This window comes from Anser brachyrhynchus (assembly GCF_964034855.1).
Source record: "Anser brachyrhynchus genome assembly, chromosome: 5".
In the NCBI taxonomy this organism is placed as follows: Eukaryota; Metazoa; Chordata; class Aves; order Anseriformes; family Anatidae; genus Anser; species Anser brachyrhynchus.
The window spans coordinates 43,396,374-43,413,886 of NC_137699.1; the positions used below are offsets into that span (position 1 = coordinate 43,396,374).

A 17,513-nucleotide genomic window follows, 5' to 3' on the forward strand; every position below is an offset into this window, starting at 1 on the left:
TTCAGAGCAAAACATTGCATTGGAGAAACACATTCCAGTCTCAAATTGTATTGCAGGAAGAAACAGCAATTTTGCCTTCACTCTATTATTCCCACAAGTGCCTCGATAGATCCCAAATAGCATTTCTCCAACAGACCAAAGGACAGAAGAAGCAGAATCACGCGCAGCTTGGAGTGGTAACTTCATTGTTCTTCTGCTTGACTTTCCTTCTCTTGGCTGAGTTCATTTCCTCCTGTCAGGACAATGCCCTTTGGGATGTCAGGCCCCCATCTCACACGGTGTGGTAGGTGTTACATGGCACTACAACAGTTTTGAACCCACTCATAAGTTACTACTTTTCCTAATCATGCACTTCCTTAACTGTATACAGAGTCAGAAACAAGTTACTCACTTTTTTTCCAGCGTCCCACAATTTTTAACTGCTAGGTGGTTCTTCGACCTGCTCTAACAAAGGTGCCTACAGTGAGGTTGTTGCGCTCACTGCATGTGAATCGCTACAGAGATGAACTGTTTGCAGAATCAAAGTCATCGGAACGCAGGGCTTCCCAGGAAAGGAGGAGAAAGAGCTGTTGTTTAGCTCAGTACTTCAACAGAAGGGTTTCTATATGCTGAAACCCTAACTTCAAATTGTTCCTCTCCCAGCCGCTGCTGGTATTTCATTAATCTCCAAGGCAGCCAAAGTCAGCTCCCGCACAGTTTCGGCAGGCAGCAGGTCCCCCTCTCCTCTTACCAAGGGAAACGAGCAGCACTTCAGACCCCAGCAGGGGACAAAGTAACGCAGCCTACGTTAAGGTGAGCATTTTCACCCTCTTCTGCTCACGCCAGAATAGCGGTAAAGAGCTGGTGGAGTCTCTCACCACAGTGGGAACTGTGAGGACAACCTGAAATCTGTGGCGTAAGAATAATTCACTGGCACCTAAACTTTTATATAGGGAGAAAAAAAATCTAGTAAGACTTACTCAAGTAGCTTACAGCAGAGATGTCCTAGGTAGGGTTAAGCACATTTTTTCACATTGATTAAAACAGACAAAGCCTCCCTGCCCCACGAAGCCCCCCAGGCGGCCACAGTGAGGTACCGTCCCGTATCTCAGCTACACTCTCACAGGCTCCAGGCTTTTCGGGATAAGCCACCCGCGTTTGCAACACTTCCTTGTACCAGCGCCTTTCCTTCCCTTCCTCTTCCCACCAACACGCTCGCGTTATCTCCATCGCCCATCTCTTCTCGCCTCTCTCAGGAGCCCAGTCACAGGCGTTCTTGCACAAGCATCATTTTCCCCTCTATCCTTACTTTTCTTTTCTTTTCTTTTGTTTTTTTACCAGTTAGGAACGGCGCCCACACGCGCGAGCTGCCCCTGAGGTACCTGATGACTGCCCCCTCGGCAGCCCCCGCTCCCAGCGCTGTGTGACAGCGCCGCGGACGCCCCGCGCCCTCCCAGGACGCCCGCCCCGTACCACGGAAGCCCGCAGCGGGGCTCCCTCGCCGTGCCGGGGCCGCCTTCCCCCACCCGCTCCCTCCCCCCCGGTGCCTCCCAAACCCGGTCACCTCCTCCGGCGCCGCACCCACCTGCGTGCCGGGCAGGCCTCGCACGAAGCCGTTGCGGAGCGCCCCGTGCGCCGCGCCGCAGCCGTTAGCGCGGGGCTGGGCGCCGCCCGCTGCCGCCCGCCCGGGCCGCTCCATGCCCGCCGCCGCCTCCCGCGGAGCTCCCGCAGCCGCCGCGCCCCGGCCGGCCCCGCCGCGCCGCGCCGCACCGGAAGCGCGAGCGCCCGCCGCCTCGGCCAATCGGCGGCGGGGGCGTCACGTGAGGGGCGGTGCCTCGCCGGGAGGCGGGGGAGAGCGTGGCGAGAGGGAGGCGGGGCTCGCCGCCGGGGGGCGGGGCCGGCGGGGTGCGGGCCAATGAGGAGCCGCGAGCCCTTCGGGTGGGGAGGGGGGAAGGGGCTCGCCCCGCCTCGGAGGGGAGGCGGAGCCGGAGGGAGAGCGCTGCCCAATCAGCTGGCGGAGACGGAACCGGGAACGGAGGGAAGGGGACGAGCTAGCCAATCGCGGCACGGCGGCGGAGGGAAGGGGGCGGGGGCGGGCGGAGGGCTCCGTCCAATGGGAGGAGGGAGGAGCGGGGCGGCAGCCAATGGGCGGGCGGCAGGGCGGGGCGGGGCTGGGCGTTGGGCGGTGGCGGCGCGTGAGGTGCCACAACGGCCGCGGGGCCGGGCCGGGTGGGGCGGGCGTTTGTCGGTCCGCGTGTCTGTCAGTCAGTCCGGGTGTCCATCAGGCCGGTCGGCTGCTGCCTGCCGTCAAGGGGCCGGGGCTGCTGTGGGCCCTCAGGGTTCAGGCCGAGGCCCAGGCCCAGGGTCCGGGCCCGTTGAGGCCCGGCTGTCGGCCGTTAACGGCCCCCGCGGCCGAGCTGAGGGCACGGCTGCAGGCAGCGGGGTTGGCACTGGGGTTGAGGGCCGGCCCTGCTCCACCGTCATCCCCGGGAGCTTGGAGACGGCGCCCGTGTGGCTGGGGAGGCCAGCGCTGGGTATCCTAAATGCCACGTTTAGTTTGGGGTAAATAATGCCCTTTTTAGTAAAGTCTGGGTTAGCAACGCCCTGCAGAGCACACCGCAGGGAGGAAACCCCAAAGCATCTGTGTGCCCTGCCCTTTGTACAGCCCCAACAGGCTCTGTGCAGCGCAGGGAGAGGCGAGGGGGAGATGTTTACCCTTCTTTCCCCCCAACACTGAGGAAGAGGAAGCGAGCCCAAGGCATGTACCCACCCACTGAAGAGGTGGCGGTTCGACCTTTGGTTCCTGGGGTGTAATTGAAGGGGAAGGGCCGTGGTGCTTCCTAGAATGTCGCTTGGAACAAATCTCGGTTAACACAATGACAGCCAGGTGAATTCGAGAGAATATTCTCATCCTTTCTAACTTGCACTTACTGATAGTTATATTCCTGTATGATATAGTCACATCTTGGGGCCTCTCTCATGAATCTCACTGCAAATTCAAAATGAAGGTAAGGCTACTAGGACAAGTGAAGTAACTTCCATGAAGGAGCCAGTCATTTTTCCTTCCCTTAGAAGACTTGGGCGAGCCTTATGGCTGGTTTCAGCAGCACGTGGGCAGCAGCACGTGTCCAATACGCTTCATATCTCCAAGTCGCCTATGGAGAAGAGATCTTTCTGTAATGAGGGTACAAATGCAGGCTCGGAGTAACAAGTCCAGGCGGGGTGTGGGACCACGTAGGGTTAGAGCTGTGTGAGGCCCCACTCCTTGTCTTGCTGTCTGCGGCCACTCCCATATCTTGACTGCCACGAAAGCAGGTTTGGACTTGCCTGAGAAACATTCTTTCTTCACCTGGTTTCGGTGTGCAGCCAGCCAGAGCTGTCGGCTGAGATGGGATGGGCCATGTCCCCTCTCGTGTTACAAGACAGGAGCATGGGGAAGACTGGAGCTGCTGGGGAGGACGTGGGGATCAAAGGAGCAATTGCCTGTGCTCAGCGTTTGGGTGCTTGTGCAAGTGGACTTGCTTCAGTGCAGGTGCGGTTACTAGTGCTGGTGGAGAAGGAGCGCATGGACAGCTCTTGCTGCTGAGCTTTTTCTGGACAAGGAGGGGAGAGTTTCTGCAGAGTCAAAATGGCTTCTGAGGAAATTAAAAGAAGGTAGTGAATGAAAAACGAAAATAAGTGAGCATATGAGAGACAAGTGTACAGGAGAACTACATACTACAGAACCTTTTTGAAGGATTTTTCCCCGATGCCATAGTCGGTTGCTGGTATTTTCTTCATGGCACCTCTCCTTTTGGATAAGATTGAATTGTACTGAGCAGCTTGCTCTACGGGGGGCAGATGGCCCGCAGGCCAAGGATCTCAGTATGCCCCTGCCCACCTGTATGTGCAGGAGCTTCATCTACTTATGTCCTGTTTCTAGAGTGGATAAAGTGCTTCACCTGCCCGGCACTGGATCTCACTGCCCCATTATCTGTTCAGTTAGAGCCCAGACCCCTTCCACATGTAGGTGCTTGAGGGACACCTGCCCCCCCCGGCACAGAGGAAGGTCGCTCTCACCCTGGGGTTGTAGTGAGAGGAGAGGCCAGGATACCTGTGGAGACAGGTCCCAGCCTGGGGCTGCCACAAGCAGCACCAAGCACATCCCACAGAGCTCCTGGTGTCACCTGGGCAGCTCTGACATGGCTCAGCGGGACACATGAGATACCTGTGTACGCAGGTGGCTGCCGCTTGTCTCTCTCGACTACGTGGCTACACAACAGAGGGTCCAAAGAAACTCAGAGCAACAAATTCAAGTTCTAATTTTCCTTTTAGGTCTCAACAATACTATTTCCCTGAGCTGGCGGAGCAAACAGCTTTACTCAGCCAACTGAATGAAGCAAGGAATTGTATCAAAAAATGAAATGAGTCGAAGGGAAGAGCAGGCCGTAAGTAACAAGTCAGACAGGCAGGGATTGCTGCACATCAGGCTCATATCGACAGAGAGCTTACATCACTGACATGAGTCAATGCGTACTGTTGCTAACCAACTGCAGGTTTGGGGATCACTGAGTAGAGTCATGAACTTTGGAGACAGCAGAAGGCAAACGCAGGAAGGAGCAGTTGGGTGACCAGTGGGACAGAGAGGGGTAGCAGGGAAATTTTCTGTGCCGGTTTCTGCAACAGACAGAACATGGGCCTTCTACAGCGGTTAGAGATAATCAGAGCTTGTGACCGAGGGGAATAATTTCTTCTGAGAATGGAGAGAGTTGACAACTGAGAAAAAGCTGGGCATGTGAACAATGCTAGCTGTGCAGGGAATCTTGATGGAACGTCTCAAGGTGGCTGTAGTCAGAAATAAGCCTAAATCTTTGACTTTTACAGTTGCCACACAGACAGAATAAGCAGTGATTCAGCCCTTGCATTTGAGGCAGTTGATAGCAGGTGGGCTGCTCTGAGAGGGACCAGTCTGCATCTCCAGGTGCCTCTCCTCTTCTTCATTTTCAGTCTCCAGGTACAGGCTCAAGTGAGCACCAACTGATTGTTGAAGGTGTAATTGAAAAAGCTACAGTTTGGGCAGACCTATGCAGTGCTGTGAGGTGAGTATTGTTTCCTTTTTTTTTTTTCTCCCCACAGTTACAGTAACTTAGCACTGAAACTTCAGGGTGCAGGGAAATAACTCTAGGAGAGCTCTGAATTTTAGCTTGCATCTGAATGGCAGAATGCCTGCCTGCCTGAACCACAGAAGGCGTAGCAGAAATGCAGAAAGCTCTTTGAGGAGCTCCTAGCTAATTAAATAGCCCTTGAAGAAAACACAAAGCTCTAATAGTGTCCCAGGAGAATTTGTCCAGCCCTTAGCTAAACTTCAGGGAAAGCTGGAGAGGCCTTGGAGTAGCTCATAGGAGGAAATGCTGCTCGTTTGGAAGGTTGGCTGGTCTGGTGTTTGAGTAACCATCTTCTGTCCTCAGCTTAAGTAAACGTTGAATACCCATGGCAGATTGGTTCCTTTGGTTGGAGGCAAGGGCAGACAGGTACAGCTCTTTTTGAACAATGTAGGTGGTTGGTTTAAATTTAGCTAAGCTGAGAGTTATAATTTTGTTCTAGGAGAGACCCTCCCAGTCCTTAATGCCTTCTGCAGAGAATGACGCAGTTCCAGGCCCACCACAGCTTGTGTTTTACCTCACTGGCTCTAAGGGAATAATATTATTAAAATAAATAATATTACCTGGAAATAAAGTAAGCTCGAAATCTATGTAATGCTAAAAAAAGACCCTGTCCAGGCTATTCTTTTCTCTCTCTCTTTCTTTTATTTATTTATTTTTTTGTATTGAAGCCTTGATTGAACCCATTCAAGGGTTCTCTGATTCGGGTGATTTGGGCACACTGATTTGGACTAGAATTTGTAAACACTGTGAAGTGTTTGCTGCTCAGTGTCTTTGCCTGGAGAAACCAGCCAGGCTTGTACAATGTTCTTGTGGTGAAATGGGAAAGGTGTCAGAGTGGGAGATTTGTGATCGGAGGTGCAAGAGGCCTGAGAGGATGTAGGTACTGAAAGATGTGTCTAAAGGCTGGTCTGATGAGCCAGAGGAAAACAGAGATGTAGGAGGGGGTGGGATGGAGGATCAGGGTGTTGGCCAGCAAAACAGGGCATGGGAGGGAATCCAGTGAGTTAGCAGGGATTAGCAACAGACTAACTTAACCACCTGCAGTTATTATTCCTTCTGATACGTACAGCTTTAATCCTTCAGTTAAGAAAGAAGTAGATAACTGTACCAAACTTGTTTATCCTCTAGGCTTCACTCAAGGCTGACTGCCAAGATTGTCCTAGCCATGTTTGGAGCCTTCTTCTCTATGCTTTATCTGTTTTTCCTCGTGTCCCCCATCCTCAAGACTCTGTAAAAAATAGTATTCAGAAAATTCCTCCATCCACACAGTTCAACTTTCTGAATATTTACCTTTCCTTTGGGCAGTGACTTGGGTAGTGTTTTGGAGTGGAGACCGGCGTTTCTCCATAACGGAGCCGGGCTGTTCGTCACAGCTAACTTGAGGCCAGCAGCAGCATCCACCCACTTTCACTACGTTTCACCCAACCCTTGGCAACACCTGCTTTTTCTGGAGACTTAGGTCTGAATCTTTTCTTATGCCAACACAGTGGAGATGTGTGGTGACGTGTCTTCTCTCAGGTCACTTACTGGCATTGTAGGGCCAACAAAGGCTGCAGCTCCAGAAACCCTTGGATTCACCACCGAGAGAAGTTGCTATGGTTTAAAACTATCCTAGCAAAATTGGTGAGTTCTGTGGTTTAACAAAGCAGGAGAGGCAGCTTTCGGAATGAATGGCTGAGATGGAGTCTACTGCTTTATCGTCATTCTTGGCTTTTGTTGGCTTTTGTTAAAGGAAATGTAGCCTGAGAGAGTCTGTGGCCAAGATACAGGAGCAGTGGCAGAACGCAGGTGATTTAAGTGCGCATACACTTGGGAAATAGTGGTTGGAAGCAAGGTCATTTCAGCAGCTTCTGGTCTCATATGTGGTTCCTGTGATATGCTGTTAACCACTTGTACTGCTTCAGCTTTCATGTTCCTCCTCCGTGGACTTTCATTGCCACTCATGCCTGTTGCTGCTCAGTTTGGTGAGTGGTGAAGAGCTGTAGTAGAAACTTCCCTTAGCTCTCAGGTTCATTTCCTTGCTGACAGTGCTTCCTGCATCTAAACAGGCCTCAGTCTCCCGTCAGGTTCAGGGCTCTCTGGAGAGTTCACTCTTGCCTCCCCCAGCTCCAACACATCAGGGGTTTGACCCTGCGTACTTGGTGTGTTGGGGGCTCTTATTTAATGACACTTGTTTCCCCAGCTCCAGCAGTGAAAAACGTCCTGTCTGCGTAGCCAATGGCCAGGTTCTGTGTCTTTTCTGCCCTCCGTGTTGGGTGATACTGAGCCAGAGGGTGTTTTTTCTTTTTTTTTGGTGCATTGCTTTCTTAGTCTCTAAAACGAGGATAGTGAGACTATTACCCTCCCCATCCAGGATGAAGTGAAAGGCTGCATCTGTGCAGTGTAAACAAAGCCCTAATTTACATGTAAATGTGTGTGATATCGCTGTAGCAGCAGAGTTGTACCAGTGAAGCCCTCCTTATGTGCAGGCAGCTTATGTCAGCAGAATAGGGCTCTTTTTTCTCTTTTTTTTTTTTGAACAGAACTTTTCCGAGCACTGTCAGCTATATCAGCAAAAAACATTCAATACCAATATAACTGCATTCTCATTAGAGCACAGATCCCCATGACAGTTTAATTCCTAACTTCTTTTTAAGCACTTCTAAGGGTGTGCACCTAAGACTTTTGGCTATATGGAAGAGACCCCAAACACTCCTCCCATTAGTACCCTGGCAAACGAGCTCAGAGCAGATGTGGCCTCATTTTATCAATAGCTGCAGAGAGCTTTGAGAGATGGTTAAAGGCACTGAGCCTGGCAGAAGCTAGACTAGACTGTTATGGCTGACTTCAAGGAGGACCACAGCGGTTTCTGCTTCTTGTGACAATATTGTTGGTACCGCAGGAATCGGCTCAGGTTCCCCCTTATTCACCTTTTCCCCTGTGAAGAACGGAACGAAAAGGCCCTGTAGGCCACTGGCACTATTGATGGGGGAGCAGAAGAGACTGTTCCATAAAGTGTCGTGTTGGTGGCTGTGCTTGTTCCCCGTGTGAAGAGCCCCTGACTGCTGCAGCCCCTCGGTTGCAGCACATTTGAGAACCACAGGATGCTTGTCCTGTGCTGTGGCTTCCTCCCATGTAGCTGCTACCCTGGCTTCCTTGGCTCAGCTTCAACTCTCTTTGTCGCTTTAGCCCCCAGTTTCTGACTGTGAAGATAACAGCATTAATAATTCTGGTCAGCTGGGAACACCCTGAGCACTTGGTACAAGTCTGCAGGAAGTCTCTCTGCGTGCAAAGAGTCACTGACCTTTGGCCATGTGTTGGCTGAAGGGGAAAAAGCCGCAGCTCCTCACCCAGGCAGTTTGCACTGAAGAGCTGCCACAGGGGTTGTAGAGCAGCAGGGTGGGTGGCTGAGGCTGACAAGAACAGCGTGGTGGCCAGCTAGGTCAGTCGGCCTAGCAGAGAGCTTCATCAGCCAAGGAATTAGTGGCAGCAGGCATTATGTGTTTATTGTGAGCTGGGCTGAGGTATTTTGTCCTCTGAACAGAGAAAGAGGGTATATAAGGCTATAGTGTTCCCTTGAAAACACGTCTTTGTTGATGGTTTTCATTTTGTCCCTTTCTGATGCTGTTAAAAAGGTGGCACATGAGAAGAGAGCATCCTAAAGAGAAGGAGAGAGATAGCAAGTACACTAGCACGTGAGCAGTGACCAAACCTTAGCGTGGAGAAGGAATGAAGGAAGGAGCAGTTTGTCCCCCTTCAGGTACCAGGCACAGTTTTGCAGGTTTCTGTTCTCCTCCCTTTCCTGTTTAGAAAAATCTGGATGAAGGGAAGTAGATGAGCTGACAAAAGACACAGCTAAATCCCAGAGAAGTTGCTGCAGGCCTGAGTGGTTGCTGTATCAGGCACGGCCGTAAGAGGGAAGTGTGTGCTCAGGCATTAGGCGCCTTTACTGCGTGCTGGAGCAATCCCAGCTCGGCTGCAGGCAGGCAGCAGGGACCCTGCCCGGGTCCCACCTCCTGTGCAGGGCTCACAGCAAGGCGTGCGCTTCTGCAGGCCGCAGAGGCCAGCCACGGCCAGGTGTGCAGGTAGCCATGGTGGTGGTGGACAGAGGGGAGCTGGGGTGAGGACGTGAATTGCTGTGCGCAGATCCCTGTCACCTCTTGGACAGGGGAGGATGGGCTGTGCAACTCTGACCACTACCGGGAGAACTGGGGCCGCCTTGTCCAGAGGAGCTGGGCAGCCGGGTGGGGAAATCTCACTCCAGCTGTGTCCTCACACACATACATCAGAGCACTGGCTGTGATAGCTGGATCACTCAGGATTAGGGCATTCAGGCTTGAGGATGTTGATGCTGGGATGCTTTTAGGAGGGGTAGGGAAAGAGAAAGAGAGCCAAGTAAACGGGGTGAGCTTGAGAGCTTCACAAAGAGGAGGATAAATCCAAAAGGATATGGGCAGGACGTGGTTTTAGCAACCCCTTGGACCCTGGTGGCTGTCACCCTCACAAGACGGGCCACCCATGACCATTTGCTAAGTGCTAGTTAAAGCTCGCTGCTGCACAAGGCAGAAAAGGACACCGGTACTGTGTGAGATGGGAACTTCAGGCTCCAACGAGTGTGTGCCTGCTGGCTCTGGTGGGCCCTTTTAGCTGGAGCTGTCACGTATGTATGGCTGAGGGGTTTCTGCTTGCCACCTGGCCTGGGTGAGGGCTGGTCTGTGCCCACCACAGTAATCCTGCCCAACCTCTAACTATGCCAGCACCTCCTGGAAGAACTGGGGAACCCGCTGTGACAGTGGGAGCTTTGGAGAGGTCTCCAGGCTGTGTCTAGTGGTGTAAATGAGATCTGAGTTTGAGCCGTTTGATACGGAGTGATACCTGGCTGTTGCATGGCAGAGGGGTTAGGGACGCAGCTCCTACTATGTTCCTGCTGAGCTCCTGCTATGCTGTGAAATCAGTCGCTGCTGTTCCGTGCTTTTGCTATTTTTGATAGCCCTGCTATCAGCAAGGAGCTGAGCCACAGGGACCCACAGGGTGCTTTGAGGAGAAACAGAATTGAGATTGATTTCCTATAGTTATCTGCCAAGAAATGTGAGCAGCAGGGCCCAGTGAGGAGCACCAACTGACCTGACCACCAGCTTCCCATGAGTTTGTACTGCAGAGGGGCACACGGTCCTGTTATAGATTTGTTTCTCAGGGACATTTTTTTCCTTAGAAGCAGAAACAGAGGAAACTGAATGAGACAAATCTCAATTTATTCCTTGTTCATGCCACAGAATCAAAGCAAAACACATCCAAGAATAAACTGCACGAGAGCTGTGGGCAGGTGCTGTGGCAAGGCTGGGGGAGACATGGAGTGTGCATCTTTTGGCAGCTGGCTGGGCACGTGTTGATTTTTGTGCTTTTAAAGCCTCGTATTCCTGCACAGCAGCAGGACCTGTAGCTCCTGTAGCAGGAGCAGGGGCTGCGAGTCTGGCTGGTATCTAAAGGCCCAGGGGATATGAGGGAGAGAGAGCTGAAGGAATGCGTATTGCTCAGCACGTGCCTGTTGTGTGCATCCTATGGGGGGAATGCTGCCCGGCAGGGGATGCGGTACGTCCGTGCCCCGTGTGTGGGGCGGCTGTGGGCCGGGGGCTGCTCTGCGTGTGGCTGCCTGTGCTGTGCAGCTGTGTGGGAATGGCTGCGTGTAAGGACACAAGAGGTTACTTGGCCGTTAAATGAGGCGAAGCATTGCCATGGTGACCGCACTCTGCTCTCCTCTCCCTGCCAGATGCCAGGCTCCCAAGCACTAATGTCTGTGGGTTGTTCTGGGAGGCCCAGACCACTCTCCCTCTATTGAGAATGAATGAGGACTCTGCTGCCCACTCTCCAGACTGGGAGAGTGGTAAACACAGGGATGTCTCTTTTTTTCCTGTACATTTGATCAGGGGGCACTGTCTGGGTATGTTCTACTGGTTAGTGCAGTGCAGTGCAAAGACCGCCTACTGGTGGCTGGTGCAGCGCAAAGACAGGAGGGCTGGGGTTTGAATTGCTGTGATACTTCATTGTCCACGCAGTGTCCTTGCGAGCAGTGGGGCGAGCCAGCTGGCACTTCTTAGGCACGTGGTGTGCGTTTGCAGAGAGCTGGCTGTTGGAGGACCTTGCACCCACACTGCAAGAGGAGGTGCTCTAGGGAGCTCCACAGTGAACCTCTTCAACCCTAGCACCACCAGGAGCTTGCAGCTCACCAGCGATAGGTACTGCAAGACTCTAAGGACAAAGCAACTGTGCACCAGAGCATCCTGCCTCCGTGCACCTAGTGTATTCACATTTGCTATTAGTGCCCACACAGGTGGTGTTTGCTGTTCCTACTGAGTTGGATCAGATCATGTTCTGTGCTGCAGCCCCTGGCAGAGAAAGTACAGCTGCATCTTCCAGGGACCAGAGGAGCTAAAATGCGTTCCTCAGAGACCTTATTCCTTTCATCTTCAGAGACCTTACTCCTTTCATCTTCAGAAGGCTTAATTTTTTCATCAGCTCTCTAGGTTTAGTACTTGGTGGGCTGTGAGGCCATGTTAATCATCTCCCTCCTGTGCTCTCAGTTAAAGGTTTGGAGAGCTGGCTGCTTTGTGGTCTGTGGAGAAAAAAAGGAGAAAGAAAGGCTTTGTAGCCTAAAACGTTTGGACATGTATGGGCTGAGGAAGAACACTGATGCTTCTTGCACAGACCCATATGCAAAAGCTATAAAGAACAAAGCAAGTAGATGGTCACCCCAGTCCTGTAGGCTGAAGTGCCACAGGAGACCAGAGAGGTGCTGTAGACCAGAAGGTAAGGTCATCACGTCCCTTCTGCTGCACTGGAACATGGCAGACATGCAGAACACAGCTAGAAGCTCCTCACTGGTGTGCCTGTTGTAGCATATTCCACTGAGTACCTGCCTTTTGCCTTTAAGGGTTTTTGTTTAAAGCACAGAAAATGCTAGACACAGACAAACAGGTATTGTCATCTTGTCTCTTCTGGCAAAGGAAGAGAGAGCTACATTTCAGTGAAAGCAGAGCAATCTCTACTCAGCTGAGATTTGCTAATTTGCGCTGTCATGAGGTCTCATTGGAAACATATTTTTAAATGAAAAAGCAAGGAAATGATGCAAAATAGATTTGAGCATATTCCAGGAGATAGCTAAATTTTTCATAGTGAAAACCAATAATAGATCAGTCTGTGTGCTATGAACATCTCATCACAAAAATACACCATGGGAGGCTTCTGCTATCTATTCTTGGCTGAGCACTGACCTTGGCTATTAGATCTCAATTAAGCAACTCTATGACTAATGTTTCTCTCCCTCTCTCCTGCTTTTCTGCTGCAGAAAATGATGTTGAATGCTGAGTACCTGCACACTTACTCTCCAGATGGGACCCATGGTTTCTTGGTAGGCTCCAAGTCACCTGAAAAAAAAACAGCATTTCTTGTGTGATTTCCAGGGAAAGGAGGTATTAAAGATCTGTGGAGACAGGAATTGCAGCCTTCAGCATCGAGCAGCCTCTGCTGTTCCCTCAAAAGCATGCAGTGATCATTGCAGCTAAAGGGAAGGGGTGAGTAGGCCACAGGGATCAGAAGGAGCATGCCATATCTTTGTTTCTGTATGCTTGCTCACCTGGGATCTTATTTTCCTTTAATTTCTCTCCTATCATTTAGTCCTAGGAGAAGGGAAGAACAGACAGTGGAGTAGACAATGGAAGTGATAAGACTGTGCAAGACTTGCCTTGCTGCATAAACCTGTGATGAGGAGGGAGATGCCTGCGGACTGATTCCACTTTCAGCCCAGGTAAATGCTGAAGCAACAAAGCACTGTGCCAAACCCAGATCTCTCCTAGAGCACATGGACAGCACTGGGCCAGGAAGGGCTTAGAGGTCCTATCTCTACACTTCTGTTTGACATCCAGCAGCAGCCATCAAAAGCAGGAGCAGTCCCAGAAACCGTTGCAGGAGAGGTTCTGCTGTTCTCAAGTGTGGATAGGGTGTCAGGAGTGAAGAGTTCTCACTGCCAGCTAGTTGTGTGTTACCTGTGGTTGGGATTCAGGCAGGGAACAGGTGACATGGTAGCATCTTGGCTACAGTGATGGAGGAAGTAGTGGGAAAATGACAGATCTCGTTGCCCTTGTAGCACTGCTTGGAGGGAAGAGCAAGGGGAAAAAAATAGGTTGTGAGCAAGGATATAGTAACTCCTACAAACTGCCATCCCAGTGTGAGGAGCAAGAGATGCCAGTTTTTCACCAGCATTGGGATGAGGATTTGATAGAGCAATCAATATCAGTGCAAAGAGTAGAAGACAGGTCTCCTACATGGTGAACAAAACCCTTGCTTAGAAAGGACCTGCAACATATTTTCAGCTCTCTGGACTGAAAAAATGGGTTATTTGCATGCAGCATTCAGCTGGATTTAGAATGGCTACAGCCTGTTTGCAGCAGTGGGGCTAAAATCTTCCTGACTACGTGTCACAGACATCTGATAATCAGCACTTTTGCAAAGTCAGGTTTCATCATGGCAATGAGAACAATCAGACAAACCACTTATTACAAGATTAGCGCTATTTGCTTGGAGTCTTTCCAGGTGCTGGCTGTATTTCACAAAGGTCAGATTAACATCTGACGTTAGTCTTAGAGGAATGCTGCCTGAAAAGCCACAGGGAAAAAGTGTATATGAAAGTGTGCTGACTGCAGTGGCAAAAAGCTGTACCTAGGCTTGATCTCAGTCACTGCAACAAGGCAAAACAATGCCAGATCAGTTCTCTCTGTTCCAGAAAAGATGGGACATGCTATGCAACAACTGGGAGTGAGAAGGGTGTTAGATCTTGGTGCTTGTCCCATATTCAGCATATAATTGCTGCCCTTTCTTTGCCTACTTGGCTGTGAGCAATGGCATTTTTTTTTCTTCTTTGGAAGAAACTATTTACAAATAATTTGTTGTTACCACCACTGCTAAGAGTTTCTTGACACTCAGGTTTACTTATGTTCAGCTCCATCCCGCGATTCCTAGCTCCACAATCTCAAGATGTGTCTAAGGAGCCATCCCCTTACAAACCAGCAAGTCTCTCCAAAATTTAAATTCTGTTTGAAAACAAAGCTAACTTCAAAGTTTCAGCAACAACCAACACCTTTGCCCGGACTGATTGTTTTTAAGCCAGAACAGTGCTTTGAAAGATGAGTCTTCTTTCCAGTCTGTGTGTTCTCCTCTGGCCTCCTCCATCATTTCAAAATCAATAGCTGTCTCTGATCGCCCCCCTCCCCTCCAGACCATGCTCTTTGCTACCTCATTTTGGTTTTAATTTGCCACAGCAAAATTGCAGTAATTTTTCCCCCATATTAATTAAGAAAGCTATCCATTAAGGAGAAAGAAAACAAAAACAAAACCTTCTTATCTAAGCCCTTTGTGCGGAACAGAGACAGAAATGATTGGTGAGAAGATCAGCTCTAGAAAGCCAAGCCCTTTATTGATTCTTCTGGCCTTCCTCAGTAAATACAGAATGAGTTTTAAATTCACCTAGAAGGAAGCTAAAAGCTAGTGTAAAGCGCTGACTTCCCAACAACAAAGAAAAGTGAAGCAGTATGTCTTCTGGTCTGACTCACTTTTTACTCTCTCTATAGTTTCAACAAAAATATTTGGAGAATGTTTCATTGTATCTTGCCTCACTTCTGTTTCTTTTTCATCACATTTTGTTGTAAATTAGCCTTGCTCTTAACTTTCCAGAGTGTAATGGTTCTGACCTGTCTTTTGGAAGAGCTTTGAGATGTGTACATGGAAGAGATTGGAAAAATCTGTATTGTGAGCAAATGACCTCCTCCTTAGCTCACCCACCAGCACTGAGTACTTGAGTTAAGGAAAGAAACACCGGGTGATGGTGAAGGAGGGCTCAGCCTTTAGGCCAGTCAGTTCATTGCACACTACTGCTAAGCTGTGTTCTTACAGGCAGAAAAAGGGAAGGAGGGTACCCAAAGAAATTCCCAGGTGTTAGACAGGAGACAGTCCACTACACACGGGGATTTTGTGGGAGGGGGTGCTCGGCAGCAACATAAGAAAAGGCCAGAGGTGGAATAGAAATCAGATGGGAAATGCCTACCCAGGGTTAGAACTTTGACTATCCAGAGGACTTATCATAAGCCTTTATTCTGAAGAGAGGGAAAGATACTGCACTTCTACTGACTTCATCCCCTCTCCCCTTCTTCCTGGAGCAGTGGAAGTGGTTGATACTCTCCGTGATGCCTATCTGAGCACAAGCCCTGGCTGTGAACGAAAATCAGATCTGACTCCCTGCCATACTCCGGACACTTACCGTCTTGGGGAGATGGACCTTTAACTGATTAACCTGTTCAATTTCTGTGCAGAGTCAGGTCCTCCTAAGATGGGTCATACACTTAAAATAGCAGGAACAGGATGGGGCCGATGCTAACTGGACTAAAATTGTTCTGATATTCCAGACTGTTCCTCTCTCCACTGTGACCCCAAAAGCAAAACACCCTAGGATCCAGTGGATTTAAGTGGATCTGGTGGGTTTGAGTTAAGATTCAGTGGTCCACTTGTTGGCATCCTGTTTGTAACAGAAACCAGCACTAGCAGAGAGACTGGATACCACCTGAAGGTGGAAGGGGTGCAGAGGAGGGTTATTGAGGCATGTCAGGGGCCCAGGGCACGTGATCTGTGAGCAAATATTGTGGATCTTGGGGTCCCTTTGTGTGGCGTAGAGATTAAGGATTGAGGAGGGGAGGGGGATCGAATTGTAGACTGTAAGTATTTGAGGGGAGTAACAAAGGCAGTCGAACCAAACTCTTGGTAGTAATAGATGGTAATAAAAAGGCAGAGGGAATGGTTACAAGTTGTGATTTGGGAAACTCAGGCAGGACATAAAAATTCTTCATAATGTGAGCAGGGCAGCACTGGCACAGGCTACTGAAAGGAATGGCAGGCTCTGTCATGGGAGGTTTCTAAGTGTAGCACGGTTAGCCTGATGGCAACAGCACTATTGCTAGCGGGAGGTTGGGCTCGACACCTGCAGAGGTGCCTCCAACCACTGCTGCTGTGGTCCCTTGGGAACAGGTATCGGAAGGTGATGCAAGGGAGCAGCCTGCATGAGCTAAGCTCTGACTTGCATGTGGCAGCTCTGATGTCACCTGGACTCCGTTAGAGTAAACGTGAACGTATTAGTACTCAGTGTTCAATTCTTTGTATGGAAAAATGGTTTTGTTCAGCTATTTGTGATTATCATCTGCTAAATACAAATAGCTGAGTTTTGTACCACGCTAAACTTGGGTCAACAGCACCTTGTGTCTCTTGTACCAGATCTGTAGCATCATGCTACAGATTGTTTTCAACTAAATTTGGTGATTAGGATGTACAGAGGCATTGTCAGACATTTTCTACTAAAACCTGTCTTTGCACAGAGACAATACAAAGAAGACTTTTTATATAGGGGTCTTTTGAGGCCTCCAGTAACTTATTTTTTCTGGATCATTAATTTCTGCGGTCTACATATACCTGTTAACCTTCTGAGGTAACACGTTCAGATGTGGGCAATTTTTACAATTTCATCAGAACTGAAGTATGCTTAAAGCACATTGATTTATAGCTCAATTTTGCATCTTAATTAAGTGGGAATATGTCTTGTCACCAATGAGTTTGTTCTTTGTGTTTTATCTGTCCTAGCTGAGCTGTGATGCAGAGAATGGGAATGGGTTATGTAAGCAGATGGAGACAAATCCAAGCTCTTGTCTGAATTTTGTAAGACACAAACCAGTTCCTACCCGGACCTGCAGGCATGGCAGTAAGAGGAAAAAAAAATGACGAGCTCTCAAAAAAAGCTGGGATCAGAATCTTCCAGGCAGCAGGCACAGCTCTAGGGACTGCTTTGCCAGTAAGTTACTGCCTGTTGGGCACACAGAGGGCATGCAGTAAATCTGTCTTGGGCACTACTGCGCAGCCCAGTTTGTAACGCTGAATTTCCCTAGCACAGTACTCTCAGGAGGACTGAAATGGTAAGTTTGTACAGGCAGTTTCCTCTTCTGCTTCCAGCATTCATCCCCCTGTGCATTAATTCTGATTTAACTCTGAATTTTATTTTTCCTTTACTCTAGAGTACTAAAGAAAATAAATTAACAACTGTTTAAATTCTGTTGGACAGTTAGTTTATCTATAGATCACATAACAGAGTACACGGGGTAAACAACATGCTTCATTTCCAGGTGGCCTTTGATTAAACACATCATTATCTTCTGGTAATCAGCTCATTACATAAATTTTCTTGCAGAGCTGGCCCAGATGACCTCTTCTTTCTCTCCCCTCTGCTGCACATAGCAGGGCATCCTAGGAGCCTGCTGCCAATGGCACCGATGCCATTTTATGCATGTGGCCCTTGGGCAGCACATCTCCTCTACAAGAATTAAG

General features: G+C 49.7%; 1 protein-coding gene and 1 long non-coding RNA gene across 13 annotated transcripts in view; one reads left to right on the forward strand and one right to left on the reverse strand.

Annotated features, from left to right (window-relative positions):
* Positions 1 to 1,743, reverse strand: part of SPTLC2 (serine palmitoyltransferase long chain base subunit 2) — a 74,928-nt gene extending 73,185 nt beyond the window's left edge. For all 3 annotated transcript variants that reach the window (XR_013951471.1, XR_013951472.1, XM_080592795.1), the window contains exon 1: positions 1,565 to 1,743. Coding sequence is in view for 1 of the 3 variants with exons in the window: in XM_080592795.1 (XP_080448921.1) it covers positions 1,565 to 1,678 (114 nt within the window). In the remaining 2 variants the exon portion in view is untranslated. The remainder of the gene's footprint in view (positions 1 to 1,564) is intronic.
* A 412-nt stretch (positions 1,744 to 2,155) lies between these two features.
* The window catches only part of LOC308195492, a 30,615-nt gene continuing 15,257 nt past the window's right edge, over positions 2,156 to 17,513 (forward strand). The window contains exons 1-6 of one of the 10 annotated variants that reach the window (XR_013951544.1): positions 2,156 to 4,406; positions 4,966 to 5,057; positions 5,563 to 9,187; positions 12,445 to 12,670; positions 12,774 to 12,903; positions 16,776 to 17,104. This is a non-coding gene — a long non-coding RNA (uncharacterized lncRNA). Of the gene's footprint in view, positions 4,407 to 4,965; positions 5,058 to 5,562; positions 9,188 to 12,444; positions 12,671 to 12,773; positions 17,105 to 17,513 lie in introns of those variants that run through there. The other 9 variants (XR_013951550.1, XR_013951551.1, XR_013951542.1 and 6 more) reach the window with 9 other exon arrangements.